The 15,900-nt window shown below is 42.8% G+C and overlaps 2 protein-coding genes across 2 annotated transcripts; both read left to right on the forward strand.

Annotated features, from left to right (window-relative positions):
* The first annotated feature begins 797 nt into the window (after positions 1-797).
* Positions 798-10,389, forward strand: otop1 (otopetrin 1). Its single transcript, XM_050038007.1, has 6 exons — positions 798-1,807; positions 2,008-2,144; positions 2,854-2,912; positions 3,074-3,204; positions 6,503-7,410; positions 8,359-10,389. Exons 1-6 carry the CDS (start codon positions 1,423-1,425, stop codon positions 8,527-8,529), a joined length of 1,791 nt encoding a protein of 596 aa, XP_049893964.1. The 5' UTR covers positions 798-1,422; the 3' UTR covers positions 8,530-10,389.
* Positions 10,390-12,074: 1,685 nt separating this feature from the next.
* drd5a (dopamine receptor D5a) lies at positions 12,075-15,657 on the forward strand. Its single transcript, XM_050038215.1, has one exon. It carries the CDS (start codon positions 12,264-12,266, stop codon positions 13,710-13,712), a length of 1,449 nt encoding a protein of 482 aa, XP_049894172.1. The 5' UTR covers positions 12,075-12,263; the 3' UTR covers positions 13,713-15,657.
* The last annotated feature ends 243 nt before the right edge of the window (positions 15,658-15,900 follow it).

Consider the following 15,900-nt stretch of genomic DNA (forward strand, 5'->3'; position numbering starts at 1 on the left):
ATAACTAAAATAAAGAAAAAGAAGAAGAAAAAGAAGATCTACTTAAGTAATCCCCAAGGGTAAATTCATTTTTTTCGTTCTGTTGTCATATACACACACACAAGCCTGAAATACACACACATGCACAAACAGGACCTATATTGGCATTAAATGGAGAGATGTCGAGGGGGCTGCCCATGGACAGGCGCCCTGAGCAGTTGGGGGCTTGGTACCTTGCTTAAGAGCACCTCTCCAGCTGCCAGTCCACACTCCATATTAGGTCTGGATGGGGACTTGAACTAGTGACCAAATGTACACGGATAACCGTTACCAATTTTAATATCACTGTATACCTTTTAACCGGTATACTGTTGCAACCCTAATAATATTATCTGAACTTTGGGAACCCTATTTACTGACATTAAAGCCCTTTTTGTCACAAAGTTCTAATTTCTCCATGGTGTTGGTAAAAGATTTTCAACATTCACCAGTGTACTTATGGCCAGTAGTGGTTGAAATATTCATATATTTACCTAAAATGGTAATGATACCATGACATAAATAAAATGCGCTAATGCAAACACTTACAGATTAAATCAAAACGTCTAGACTGAGTCAATGGCCCATTAAACGCCCTGTTAATGAACAGATCTTGGGCAACTCTTTTTCTGTGTCGGGCTGATACTCAGTGATTAAAAAGTCGATACCCGGCCTCTGATGTCCTGTTGGAACAAAGTGTGATCATCTCTGCGATCTCCGTGACGCCACTGTTCCGTACTCTTTGCGATAGGTTAACGCTCTGTATGCAAACCTGCATTGTTGCGCTGAAGCGCTGTCAGGACACATCACGTGCCTCCAGCCTGTAAAACTCGCAGGTTTGTGAAATGCCATCTTCCTTTTCATCTCATATGCTTAACACCCGATAGCCACCCTGAGAGGATTTCAGCAGACTTGGAGAGACTGCCTGGCAGCTGCTCGGAAGAGGTGGATTTGGGCGAAGCTCGTTTTTTCCCCTGTTATTGTGGATAATTCCGTGCTTAGTGTTTTTTTGCTTCTTTGGGCAGTGAATGGTTGGCACGGCAAGCCCAGTGATTTCTCTGAAACATATGGGAGTCTCAAGAGGACGGGGGTCTGGGATCACCAAGGACTGAAACGTAATCTACCATTTTCAGTGACTCAGCGCGCCTGTTGCACGTCCAGATCTTTCAAGTTTCAGGGTTACAAGATGACAATGCATCTATCAAGTCCATCCTCGGCGAGGCTGGACTTTTAAACTATGCGTGACCACTGAGCCGGACCTTGAAGATTGAATGAGCATGTTTGGCACGGTACCTATTCGTCTGAATCCCCACCTTGTAGCAACAGGTTAGGCACCTGGCCTCCCTCAGATGCTCTTATAGCGCGCGGCTTTGACTTTACCCTTCTTCTTTCTGATATTTCTACATGTCTCTCACCATGATGGAGCACAGCGGCCTGGATATCATGTGTCTGAATAAGTACTGTCACAGTTCTTCCTCGTCGTCCAGCTCCGAGCAGGACAAGAAGATGTTCACCAAACTAAAACTCCGTCTGTCAGGGGAGTACCCGAGGAAGAATGCAGAGTTCCTCAGCGGGCAGTACGGGACCAATCTGCTGCTGATCGGGATGGCGCTGATGCTGGCTATCGCGCACCACGGCCCCTCTGTCAAGGAAGAGCACCTGCTGTCCTTTGTCAGCTGCCTCATGATCCTCCAGCTGATCTGGATGATGTGGTACATCCTGGTGCGGGACAGACAGAAGAACACGCTCACCGAGAAAGATGTCCACGCCACCACATGCTGGATAAGAGGTGAGTTCGTAAGATTACGCACAGGATCACAGCAGTAAATGCGTAAAATAGCAAACTGATGTTTCCTTTTTCCATGTATTTGAAGATTACATAGGCTATGTGGATTGTGTTTGACAGCTTAAAGCAAACCTGAAAAATGAATAGTTTTGCCATACAATCAAAGTGTGCCACTAATAACCTTTTTTTCTTATTCTCGGTAGGTGGTTTGACTCTCCTTGCACTCCTTTCACTGATCATGGACGCTTTCCGAATTGGGTATTATGTTGGCTATCAGTCTTGTGTGTCGGCTGTGCTCGGGGTATATCCTGTCATCCATGCAACTCACACCATAGCACAGGTAAGTTTACAACCCCACTTTCATTTCAATAAAGTGATAATCTTTCAGCAGTGTTAGACACTGTGTCTTTTTTTCTGCGCACCACTTAACCGGGTTGGTCTTTGAATAATGTGCTCTTTGTTGTGTTGAGGCCAGTACAGAGTTGCTGCAACAATATAATCCTGTCATTGTCCATGTTATTGGAGTGTAACTGACAAGGGAAATCCTTCTGGTAAATGGACTTATATAATTCTGAAGTCATTTTGCTGTCTATAAAATATGTTTAAAGGGTAACATGTATTTTTTTTTTTTTAACCTGGACAGTATTTTCCCATGTCTTTGTGTCTAAGTGACTAATTGGAGCAACAGTTTTTGAAATTGATCCAGTATTGAAACAGACTGCAATGTAAAATTTGGAAATTGTGCACCATCAATATCCGGCCATTAAAAGTTCTAATTTTTGCTACTGACAGGCTCAGATTGTTGTTATAAGTGTTTGACAACATCATGGAAAGGATCCCTACAGAGACAGACCTTTTTTTAAAGAGTAATATCCCTTTTGTTTACCTAGAAACAGCCCTGCATTCACCATCACCAAACCCACCAGACTCCATTTATATAAACATTAATTTTAGGGTGTTATAGAACCAGAATGTTTTCATATACAACTGCATGAATTAAGGATTTATTTTAACCATTATTATTATTTGTGTCTTGGTGTTTTGTTTAGGTACATTTTCTCTGGTTTCACATTAAGGATGTCATCAAGAGCTTTGAAACATTTGAGAGGTATGTCAAATATCTCATATTATAATTTAACAAGACTTTAGTCGCTGTCACAATCATGAAACATCTCACCAGGGACTACATATGGATGATGACAGCCTGCATCATAACACCGCCACATGCTGTTAGATTGACTGCTCATTTTCAACTGTTTGTTTCTTCAGATTTGGTGTAATGCATGCAGTCTTTACCAACCTCCTCCTGTGGTGCAACGGCGTGATGTCAGAGGCCGAGCACTTCTTGAACAACCATAAGAGAAGACTCACTGCCCTGGGCTACGGAAACCTCACCATAGGTAAGGGCCAAGGGGTTGATTGCTGGCTTGTACCTAGAAGACAAGTACAATAGTCCACTTGAGAGCTCACTTCAATGGATGAAAGAAAAAGGAAGGAGAGGAGGGTTTGTGAGGGGAAGGGAGGTTAGCTCGGCAGCCCAGTGGGTCTTGTTTGTGTCGAACGTCTCTCTATTAGGTTTCAGGAGACACATAGCGTTGCTAGTGCTGAGGCCCCCTCCCATGCCCTTTCCCCACACTTCAGCCACCACCACCCTCCTTGGCAACCCCCCGCTTGACCTCAGACGGCTTTGTCCTCAGGCTGCTTACTCCCAAGGGTGCTGCAATTACAGTAACTGATACATCTAAGCCTAGGGTTGGGGGGTTCGACTGCTCCTCCTCATATCCGGCTGACTATGAGGCTGGCTGCACCCTGACTGTTGTTCCTTTTTTAATTAAAGGCTGCAGTACCGTAGTGGTGGCCTTTTGGGGGGGTTTGTGGTAGGATGAGATGAGGGGATGAGGGGGCACATGGCAGGGTTTTGTTTATATGATCTCTAGAGAGCTTTAGTATTACCATAGGGTGCTGCGGCTGGCTTGACAAGGAGTGAGTTAGTATAAAAAGTGGATTGTCATCACCATCTGAGATGCTCAGACATTCAGCTGGTGACTGAAATTTCCAAGTAACATCAGCAGAACATGGTTAATGAATATTGACCATCAAGAGGTACGGTAGGATTTTAAATGGAGCTTTTTAAAAGATAGTCCATACTTGTTTTAAAAAACAAACATGATTGAAACTCTGATTTTATAGGCCACTACCATCAAAAGTACTTAAAGTCACAGTACAGTAAAAACTAAAATACTGTCTTTTACAGTTATTTCAAGTTTAAGTTTCATCACAAATCTAAATGCAACAAAAAAATTCAGTCAAGAAGTGGCTACAAAGGGCCAGCCTGCAAACGATAAATACCATTAATAATCTTAAAAGAAGCAATTTAAGGGACCAGTGTGTAGGATTAGGGGCATCTGCTGGCAGAAGTGGTATATAATATTCATAACTATGTTTTCATTAGTTTACAATCACCTGAAATAACAATGGCTGTGTTTTTGTTACCTTACAATGAGCCGTTTATATCTACATATTGAGCGGGTCTGCTACCATGGAGTCCGCCATGTTTCTACAGTAGCCTAAAACAAACAAACTAAACACTGACTCAAGATAGGGCCATTTGTGTTACCATACTGCCCATTTTAGTTCTCCAACATGCTTGGCACACAGGAGAAGTTTCAGTTTTGCAGCCTCACCACTAGATGTCACTAAATCCTTCACACTAGACCTTTAAAAGACCTTATTTTGCTTTGAATTTAGCGTGAGCTTAGAGATACATACAGTGCTCTGTGGCTTCATTGTTGTAGTGATCCAAGTTATTAGGGTGGTATTTGTGTAGAGCACCACAGCATTGCCACCACAGCAGTGACCCACAATGGGTCTGAGGGGATAGAAGGCTATTGGTGCGATATGCAAGGTTGTGTTTATTTTTTGTCAGACCATCATTTTATCCAGGGTTGAACAAATAATCATAATTTTATCAGAATCGCAATATGACCTTCTGCCATTTTCAAATTGCAGCAGGCACAATATATTTAAAATGGAAAATGTGTGTCAAAATACCGTTTTAAATTGAATATTGTCATGCTGCCGAAATGTCTTACAGACCAAAAAAAATAGATGTTTGGCACGATCCCTGCAAAAACCACACCATAATCATTTTAATATGTTTTTCACTGAAATGAGAATAATGTAAAATGATCATCACCTCTAATATTGTAAATCATCTCCCAATTTCAATATCAGAGAAAATAGTCACAGTTAGATACTTTTCCAAAATGTTCAGACCTAATATAATTTTTTCTCTTTTTCTCTTGTGAATTGCTGATAATTTAAACTTGCCTCTGAAAATGATGCAGACACTACTAGGGAAAACAGTCACTTTGTGGTTGAACTGGCCACAACTTGTAAAATATACAGTATTCACTGACAAGTATACAGTGCTTTGTTAAAAGCCAGAAAGGCAGGGAAACTATACACTACACAGTGTATAGATGTGTAAGCTTCTGATGCTCTCTCTAAGGCAGATCCCAGAGCAGACAGAACATAACTGTGAAAAAAAAGATTGTACTGAACCAGAAGGATGTCAACAAACCTTTGACATCCTAATGTATGCAGAGGACTCTGTTAATGTTAGCAGGCTCCAGACCAATAAGACCAGCCGCGACCCAGTCATTGACAACAGGTGGTGGCTGGAGTCCTATCTTCAGTTAATCATATCTAAAACCAAAGATATGATAATTGATTTTTGAAGAGATTCCGTCTCACAGGAAGTCACATTCACTAAGAGTCAGACAATGGAGTGTGTGCAGTCTTACAGATGTCTGGGGACAACTGACTCCGAACTGAACTTTGAAGCAAATTGTGAGGACGTGTGCAAAAAGGGGCCTCAACGTTTGTTTTGTGCAAGGAAACTGTTCTATTTCCTCATTGATAATTTAAGCAATCTTATCATTTTCTTTGGTGTCATGGTTTGGAAGCCTCTCTTTAAAGAACAGAAACTCTCTGAGTCAAATTGTTAAAGTCGGCCGATTGGTGAGTCACAGCTTGACCCAGTCTCCCTGTGCACCAGACAGCTACAGTGAATAACAGGCTTGATTTTAAATGATGACTCAGACCCTTTGCACAGTGAATGTCACAGCCTCTTCCTTCTCAATGGAGCTTTACGGTCCCAGGATGTTGAGCAAAGTACAATAAAAACAGTTTTGTGTTAGCAGCCATCACTCAGTGAACAAGCTGTCACAACACTGAACAGATGCTACAGTATAGAAGCAACTTTTTTTGAACAAAATGTTTATTCACATTTGAATTATGCAAAGCTTCTTTGGCAGGAGATAGAAAAGAAAGAATTATTCATAGTTTGTTAAACAAACAAAAACTTGACATAATGGCAACACAAAGAGGAGTCTCCAAAAATAAGTGGTAGTGGTTTGAGCCAAGATTTAGTTATTTTTTATCCCCAGTGAAAAAGATGGCAAAAAGAGAACTAAAGCATCATTGTTAGTCTACTAAATATTCATTATTAATTTATTCTGTTTTGTACTTACGCTTATTCTAATATTGATGTTTTTGGTTTTCTGGCACTATTATGTGATGGGTGTGGTTTTGTTAATGTTGTTTTAAAATATCAGACAAACTGTGTTAATTAAAGGCAGCACAAAAATATCTGTATTTCTCATTAATTTGCATCTGTTTTTATTTGTTTTGCAGTGCACTCAGAGCCTCACTGTAACTGCACCACCAGCACTTGCTCCATGTTCTCCAGCAGCCTCTTCTATCTCTACCCCTTTAATGTCGAGTACCACATCTTTGTCTCTGCCATGCTCTTCGTCATGTGGAAGAACATCGGACGGACCATTGACCTTTCCTCAAACCGGAAGAGGCTAGCTACCAAAACCGAGGGCCTGACTGTGGGCCCCATTTTGGGTCTACTTGCACTGGCCAGCACTATTGGGATCCTGGTGGTCTACGTTACCCATGTTGAGGAATCCCTCCGAATGCGTCAGTCAGCCATTTCCATGTTCTACATTTATGGCATTGTCATGCTAGTGTTCATGTGCTCTGCTGGTGGTTCAGGTCTGCTCATATACCGAGCGGACCACGTGCCGCTGGACACCTCCAAGAACCCGTCGAGACAACTGGACACAGAACTGCTGTTTGGGTCCTCTATTGGCTCCTGGCTCATGTCCTGGTGCAGCGTAGTGGCTGCATTAGGTGCCACAAGCAATCCTCCTTACCGCTGGACCAACCTCATCTTCTCTCTGCTTCTTGTGCTGGAGAAGTACATCCAAAACCTCTTCATTGTAGAATCCCTGTATCGCCAGCAAGAGGATGGAGAGAGGGAGGACCCCGAGTTACCAGCTGCCCCAGAAATCTTCTCAGTGACATCCTCTTTGGCCCCACCGTTCAACGGCATCATCAACCGAGCCTACGAGACTCCAGACAGAAACTGTGCCACCATGGAGAACGAGCAGGAGGAGAGCGGGCGGGTGTACAGATGTCCAAGGAAACCTTCTGAGGTGCCGCTGCCTGTGGGAAACAATGTAAAGGAGCCCCCAAATAGAAAAAGGCAAATCCTGAAGAACATCGCTGTCTTCCAGATAATGTGCAACATTTCGGTAAGCATTTGGCAACCTGATAATTGAACATAGAGCTGTTCATTGTTTGTTCCATTGTCATAGCTCATTGTTTTTGTTTTCACTTTCACCACTTTAACATGGCTGGCAGCTGTTTTTAGAAAATAGAAAAAAACATTAAAAAAAGAATTGTATGTTAACTGCCCAGCAGGAAGACAAAGACTGAGCAGTTTAATGTAGGAACTATTTTCTTTCTACCAAACTACACCTTCAAAGCGTATCACTGCCCAGAAGCGTGCATCTGCTCATGGACAAGAGGCTCGTGCTTGTGACAGTGCAAGATGTAAACAGTAATGCTCGGCTGAGCTGTAATGTTGGCTAGCTCAATGGTGCCAGGAGAGCTAGCAGTAGACGCACACGTTCTTCTGCACGGTAATGCAGTTGCCAGGTATAGTTCGGTAGAGAGTAAAAATAGTTCATACATGAAACTGCTCACAACAAGGTCTGTGGATTATCTTGAGTAACTGGGTCATGATTTCTGGAAAGAGACATTGCTGTTGAGATTTTCAAAGGTTTTTTTTGGCGCTTTGGAGCACTGCAAGCTGAGTGCCATCTAATTCCATTATATTTGAGACAAGGCAGACATCTTTACGGCCAATATTTCTGATACACTCTGCAACTCATGCCACAACAATCTAGATTTATAATTACAGATAAGAGGAAAAAATAATGTAAAAAAAATATGTATTTTTGATTTGGAGGGTGAACTGTCCCTTTAAAACTGGTGGAAGCCAAAGCAGAGTTAAGAAAGAGTGAAAGTTCCTAGAAATACTGCTTCTGCTAGATGTGTTAACAGGCAACTTTCTGTTAAGACATTCAGTAGGTGATAATATGTCAATGTTGTGAGGTAAGGCTGTTGCGCAGCCCTCTAGTGGCCAAAAAGGTAAATGACTGCAGGTTTAACTAAATTAATATAATTTGTTCTTTCAGCTGTGGATCCTTCCTGCCTTTGGCTGCCGGCCACAGTATGACAACGGGTTGGAACAGGAGACATTTGGCTTTAGCATATGGACCACAGTTCTCAATTTCGCCATTCCTTTGAACCTTTTCTACCGCATGCACTCAGTCGCCTCCCTCTTCGAGGTGTTCCGCCGGGTCTGACAGAGGAGCAGATGACTGACGACGCCAGATAACATGCACAAGAACACTTGTCACCACCGGCTCCCGAGAGTGTCTCACAGTGCAGGTCAGCCGTTCAGGAGGCAGTCTGGGTCACACTCCAGCAGACTTGAAACAAGCCGTGGAGACAAACAAACCGTAGATCCCTCACTGTGGGGATTACAGAGGAAGATGAACCAACGTTCCTTGAAGAATTACCTTGTATAATACAAGGCTGATTAAAAATGTTTATGAAAAGGACCTTTGGTTTCACGCATTTAAAAAGGACCCTTTGTACTTTTTGTTCTGTAGTCAGATTTCAGTAGGTTTACTTTACTGGTTCATCATTTAAAATGTATATGCTGGATCTGACACTCATATGTTATTAGTAGCTGAAAGTAAATGATAGATTTCTCACAAAATACTACAGTAAGCCACTGAAACAGCTGTTTGTCTCAAACATCTAATAAGGTATTAGTACTGTATTCAACAGAGCCACAAGTGCATTGCTGTACCACTTGACCCGTATTTTATCTGCATGTGAAATGTTCATACTGGATATGGATATGGTTCTCATACACGTCTGTTAGTAGTTCAAGTTAAATGAACAGTATGCAACACTTGAATTAAATGATAGTGACAATCTTAGCACTATATTTTTGAATAATCATTATGAGTTGGACTATAGTTCTCTGCCTCTCTCAGTCATTTATTAAGGTTCATCAATGTCTGTTTGTATAATGATTCTCTGTTCTCTCAAGTTGAATGGTATGTTTAAAATTATGTTACTAGGTAGCATTGTTTTGATTATACTGGAGTCCTGTGATCTGTATCCACACTATATTGAGAAGTGCTAGGTGAGATTTGAAAATTTGTTTTTCTTCTTTACCCTGATAAGAATGAATTCATGTAATGAAAAGGTTTAACACAGTTCACATTAGGTGTATCTAAAATTTAAGAGTGGTGAATCTTCTATCACAGTATCTCCAGGATTATTACCCCCATAGATGGATTACTGAACAGGCCTACTAGGCACAGGCCCTAGGGCCTGATGTGTAAGGGCCCCGCTACTCTTCACCTACAAAATGTCACTCAAATAACATATACCAGCCAGGAAGAGACTCAAAATGACCACAAAGAGATGCAAAGTAAATACAAAAGGGGGAACCCAACCACAAAGGGACACATAATGACCAAAAAAAGAAACAAAATCATTACAAAAAGATGACAAAAGTAACACAGGATGACCTCAAAGAGACACAAAATGACTATCAACAAAAGTATTACAAAGAGACAAAACAACTAAAAAGAGGTAAAGCCACCACAAAGTTTGTGTCCTGCCCCCATGTAGGAGAGGTGGTGGGGCCCACTGTCCTATAATCCACCCATAGATACACCAATATAAAAGAGATGTTGCCGTGATGACAGCTGCGACACCAGACTAGAGATTGCATGTTTATACCTGAAAAAATCAGCAATAAAAAAACAGCCCAGTCTGTGACATTACTTGTTTCTTTATCATGTAAACAGACTGTATACTTGTACTGTACAATATAATATGAAATCAATGTGTCATTTCAGTCAGACGTCCAGCAAGTTCTCAACCTGGTGCTATCCGCTGCATGTCTTCTCACTATGTGCCAACTTGTGGTAAAAGCCTTGTTTGTTTTTAGGTGCAAACTGCAATATTATATAATCTTTGTAAAAAAAAAAAAAAACTGTCGTGCTGATCAAAATCATCATTCAGACACTGTGATACGATTTTGTGAAATTCTAATGACATGGTGCTCATATGAAATTATGTGTACAATAATGATGAATGTATATCTTCTGAAATAAAGAATAGTTTTCTTTTTTCATATACAGCACATTTCTGATCTGTTCTTCTTCACACTGAGGATCTCTGCTCAATGTTTTTAAGTTTTCACTGTATTTCTGAATAAGCAGCAGCTGTAGTGCACATTTGCACCACAGGGTGGCGCCACGTATTTATATTTTCCAGGAGTTTGATGGGACAGAAGCTCCTGCATTATAGCAGCGCAGATTATTGCGCCATCACTTCTTCATTAAGGGGCCTGCTTCCCATGAAACTCTTAATCAAATATATGAAGACACAGATAAATTTAGTTGAAAAAACACAAGTATACAGGATAATAACTAACAGAAACACCCACGGACATACTTCTGACTTAAAATGCATTTCTAATGTTCCTGCAACTTTCAAGAATATAAATATTGACACACAATGATTCATATTAGTCTGTAATTTTTCTTAAATACAGCAATAATATCCCACATAAACGGTATTAGACAGACATTATTCTCTGAGGCCATGGTCAGACAACATGTCCATGTGCATCTCACTTCTCCACCATAACACTTCCATAGCTGTGGTAACATCTTGTTTGTATGTGAAGAATTAAACGTTGCGCCGGGCACAAGTTGCCTCCTGACATCCCGAGATTATAGGTTACTCCAGAGAATTTGGCATTGGGCGTCGGGGGGATTATTTTTGACGTAGTGTCACAACGATTTGACAGGCACGCAGACACGTCTAAAAATACCCGTGACGTTTCAAAGCCGGAAACGGCGCTGCTGCTGCTGCTGCTGCTGCAGACACACGGACGGAACGGAGCGCGCTCGGAGCTCGTGGCTCCACATGTCTGCTCAGAGTGTGAATGTGACTCACCTGGTCGGGGTAACGCTGAAAAGTGGGGGTGGTATGACCTCCATCCAGACGGAGGTCATCAGAGGGCAAACGACCACCAGTATTTAGTAATAGTCACATAAAGATTGATTTGTCCATATTTAAAAAGACCTTTTTTTATTGAGGTCAAATAAAAATGTTATTAAGACTAAAGTGAGAGCTCTTCATATCAGACTGAACATGTGTTAAAATTGGCTGTGGTGGCTTTACTTTGCACTGGAGTCCTACTTTGAGCTACAGGGGAGGCTAAAGCAGATTATGGTGCCGGTAAAAAACAAAAGGCAAGGCAGCATTAAGATCATGTAGGAGCATAGATAGATAGATAGATAGGCGTGTGGGATCACTGCTTGCTGAGGAGACTTTCAATGCGTTTGCTTTTTCAGCACCACGGACAGCTCCGTCAGTGTTAGTTGGCTGTGTCTGCAGTCTTTACAGCACATAAAATATATTTAAATGCACCCAGAAGCTTTTTATTAATAGTTTTATTTATGTACTTCGCATACAGTTTGATCCTGCACAGAAACACTCCCTATTGTTACTCCTGTCACTGCAGTATTGTGTGATGCCACACACAGACAATGCGCATGGAGAGGATAAACAATCCGTACTTGGAGCACAACTCTCCACTTATGTAGGGTTTGTAATAACGCACTTTAGAGTCCTTCAAAATGTTTAGGGCTTCTTCACACCCCTGTTTTAACGCATGCTGGGCGTAACACCACGCGCAAAGGAGGCGTGATGCTCTATGCGCCCAGCCCAGGTTGGGTTAGTGCGCGTCAGGCTGTAAGGACTCCCTCCTCGCCCACACCGCGCGCAGGATACCTTGGACTGAGTGATTCACAGAAGTAGCCAGGTCAGACGACCGGCAAGGCTGCAACATGCGCTCGCCACTGCGTGCTGCGTTTCAGACCCTCAGCGCACCTGGCACGTCGCACGGCTCAGTTTTAGCGCGCTCACTTCTCTCTTTCCCTCTGTTTTGCACTCCACATCATGCTGGCAGCCGAGCAGGTCAGTGGGGACAATACGGTGAATGGCTGATAACTGCGCCCGTCCCCGCGCACGGAGCAATGGACTGCAGTTTTACTTAAAGAGCCACATGGAGAACCCAGCCAAGTATCTCTCGTCGGTGCAGGGGATTGACTCTGTGCCGGCTCCCCTCGGAGAGATTATGTGGAACAGCACCGAAACGGAGTCGACTAAGGACCGGAGGAAGGACATGGTGGTGCGCACTGTGACGGGCTGTCTGCTGTCCCTACTCATCCTATGGACCCTGCTTGGGAACATCCTGGTGTGCTCCGCGGTGCTGCGCTTTCGCCACCTGCGGACCAAAGTCACCAACATTTTCATCGTCTCCCTGGCTCTATCGGATTTATTTGTGGCCGTTCTGGTGATGCCCTGGAAAGCTGTGGCAGAGGTGGCGGGGTACTGGCCGTTTGGCACTTTCTGTAACGTCTGGGTGGCGTTTGACATTATGTGCTCCACCGCCTCCATCCTCAACCTCTGCATCATCAGCGTGGATAGATACTGGGCCATCTCGAGTCCCTTCCGCTACGAGAGGAAGATGACCCAGCGTGTTGCCTTTGTTATGATTAGCATCACTTGGACGTTGTCTGTGCTCATTTCATTCATACCGGTCCAGCTCAACTGGCACAAAGCCAGCGGTGACGACATGGCTGGGACGCACAACTATTCCACAAGTCGACAGATAGAGGAAAACTGCGACTCCAGTCTGAGCAGAGAGTATGCCATTTCCTCCTCTTTGATAAGTTTCTATATCCCCGTGGCGATTATGATTGTGACTTACACCAGAATATACCGGATTGCACAAATACAAATTAGAAGAATAGCCTCCCTGGAGAGAGCGGCAGAGCACGCGCAAAGTTGCAGGACAAATAGAATAGAGTGCCAACACCACAACACCTTGAAAACGTCGATTAAACGGGAAACCAAAGTGTTCAAAACTCTTTCGGTGATCATGGGTGTCTTCGTGTGTTGCTGGTTACCTTTCTTCGTCCTCAACTGTATGGTTCCGTTCTGCGACAGACCGGCAACAGACCGGGACGCGGGTCTGCCGTGCGTCAGCGAGACGACTTTTGACGTCTTCGTGTGGTTCGGCTGGACCAACTCCTCCCTGAACCCCATCATTTACGCCTTCAACGCCGAGTTCAGGAAGGCCTTCGCCAGCCTGTTGGGCTGTCGCAACTTCTGCTCCAGCACCCCGGTGGAGACTGTCAACATCAGCAACGAGCTGGTCTCATATAATCAAGACACCCTCATTCACAAAGAAATCGCCAACGCGTATGTCAACATGATCCCCAACGTGGTTGAATGTATTGAGCATGAAGAGACTTTTGACAGGATTTCACAGTTTTCTCACAATAATGACAACGCCACCGACTCGGTTTGTGACTTAGAGGACTGCCAGGCAGATATCAGTCTTGACAGGATGTCACCGTTCACACCCAATGGATTACACTGACTCCTCTGTGTCCCCCCTCCCCCCGTGCGTATTTGGATGTATTGATAATAATGTCATCGTTCATTCAGCTCCGTTGTCCCAGAAGCTCCTCTCCACGGGGAGCCCACAGGTCAGGATCTACTACTGAACAGCGCCGGAGACTTGCTCATGGACACTTCAGCAGGGCGCATGTCTCTGTAGCAACCAGGCCACCCTGCCGTCGCTTTGCGTCATATACGAGATGTGATGTTGTCGTCCTGTTTTAAAAAAAAGTGATGTATAGGTGTTTATTTACATGACAAGTGAAGTCTGTGTTCATTTGGTTCAGTGTAGTTGAAGATGTTGTTTACTTGAAGGCTTTACTCGGAGCGTCTGTGTCTCACGTCCATCCACTTGGAGAGAGAGAAAAAATGTTTGTAAAAACTCCCTTGAAGATGATGGAAAAACCTTATGCTGCTTAAAAAAAACCTCGTGTATCCAGTGCCCGCCTTTCCACTGAATATGAAAACTGAGGGAAGCCTTACAGACGGTGCATCCAAGATAGTTCTACTCAAATGCAGTCATTTCAGCGCCTTATCTTATTTAAGGAAGTGTTTAGAGACATGACAGGAATGTGTTTGTATGAAGTTACATGATGCCAAAATGCAGTATTAAAGTGTTTACCCGCTGCACCCACCCCAGTGACTCCCTCAGCACACCTTTCTCTGCACCATATGGACTATTATGCAGTTTGATGGAGGCTCAGATGGCCGAGGCTTTGATGGAGCAAAAACATGATGTAAAAGGCACAAAACCAATAATCGTGTAGAAGCCTGTTTACACTAGAATCACTAATCCAAATTGAATAATTTTGACTAGAACCAGCAGTCATTTCAACTGTGACTTTTTTGTGTGACCTTTCACTTCTCATTGAGGCCAAAACTACTGAATGGTTCGTCTTTATCAGCCACAGTCAGCTCCTACTGAGCTAACAAAAGAAAAGAAAAGAAGGAATCAAGGCTGTCCTGAATGACCAAAGATTTCAAGGAGTAGATCAATAACTCCGACACAATAAGGCCACAGTGTTTTGTCAGCTAGAGGAATTGTTGCACAAAAACACAAGAGGCCACTGGGCCAACACACCTGGATGTCATACATCACCTCTCCAACACCTCTCTCTATCTTTGTACTGTATAGATGACCTGATCTGAATGTATTCTACTGTCCTTTAAACAGTGACGTGTGTCATCATTTGTCTAATAAAATGCTGTCATGCTGAGAGGAACAGTGCTCTGGTATCTTCCTGAAGGTGACATTAGAGTTTGTGGGGTTTCACAAATGGACAGGCTTTGCAAGGTTGGAGGATTTTCACCTTTAGTTTGACTTTCATTGTTACCCATACTCAGCGGTGACTTTACTCTCATGCACATCCATCTTTAACCTTTATTCTCTTTTAACTTTTTTTTTTTTGGCAGTTTGCCTTCTTTTGACAGTTTGACAGCAGAGAGAGGAAATGTTGGCAGAGTAACAGAGAGGGATGATATGCAACAGAGGTCCCTAACAGACTCAGACTGGTGACATTATGTTTATGTGGTCGTCCGGGACACTTCCTTGGAGTGACCTGTCCTCTGCAGGTTCAGACAACTGATGTACGTCTTCTGGCAGGGGCAGATAGGCTTCAGTCCTGCTGATAAGAGACAGTTGTGTATGTAAGTGATAAAAAGAGCACAGAAGCAGCTCTGCACCTCATGGTGGTGTCTTGGCCAGTACTCACAGCTTCATTTTCTTTGAACCAATATCAATACTTTTATCTAGAAAGATGAGGAGAACAATACATCAGAAACTACTCTTTGTTGAACTGCCAGCAGCATCTGTCTGCAAAAACCTAAACCCACTGTGTACAAATCCCTTCACTGTCCATCTTATGTAGGTCTTGGCACACATGGGTTAACAGACAAAATATGCAGCTTTTTATATGTGAATAAATGTGTTCCTAAAATGGACTGCAGCACCTAATAATGTCATAATTTCCTGAAAAAAAATGTAATAAAATTTGCACTTATCCTGATTGAAAAGTGAGATAACTCATTAATGTAATAGAATGTCCCAGTAGATATTGTAACAACATATTTACCTGTAATGTAATACCTTCCCAGATGGTCTTTTTTTCTCCCAAACTAATAATGTAATAAGTTTGACGGATTTTGTAATAATGTAAAAAAAATATATA

Source organism: Epinephelus moara, chromosome 24 (assembly GCF_006386435.1).
Source record: "Epinephelus moara isolate mb chromosome 24, YSFRI_EMoa_1.0, whole genome shotgun sequence".
Taxonomy (NCBI): domain Eukaryota; kingdom Metazoa; phylum Chordata; class Actinopteri; order Perciformes; family Serranidae; genus Epinephelus; species Epinephelus moara.

Bases quoted from the DNA above. Each gene is read 5' to 3' on its own strand.
- otop1 (XM_050038007.1), top strand. From the start codon at position 1,423: ATGTCTCTCACCATGATGGAGCACAGCGGCCTGGATATCATGTGTCTG. The intron at 1,808-2,007 runs GTGAGTTCGTAA...TATTCTCGGTAG, and splicing joins CACCACATGCTGGATAAGAG to GTGGTTTGACTCTCCTTGCA. The intron at 7,411-8,358 runs GTAAGCATTTGG...TTGTTCTTTCAG, and splicing joins AGATAATGTGCAACATTTCG to CTGTGGATCCTTCCTGCCTT.
- drd5a (XM_050038215.1), top strand. From the start codon at position 12,264: ATGGCTGATAACTGCGCCCGTCCCCGCGCACGGAGCAATGGACTGCAG.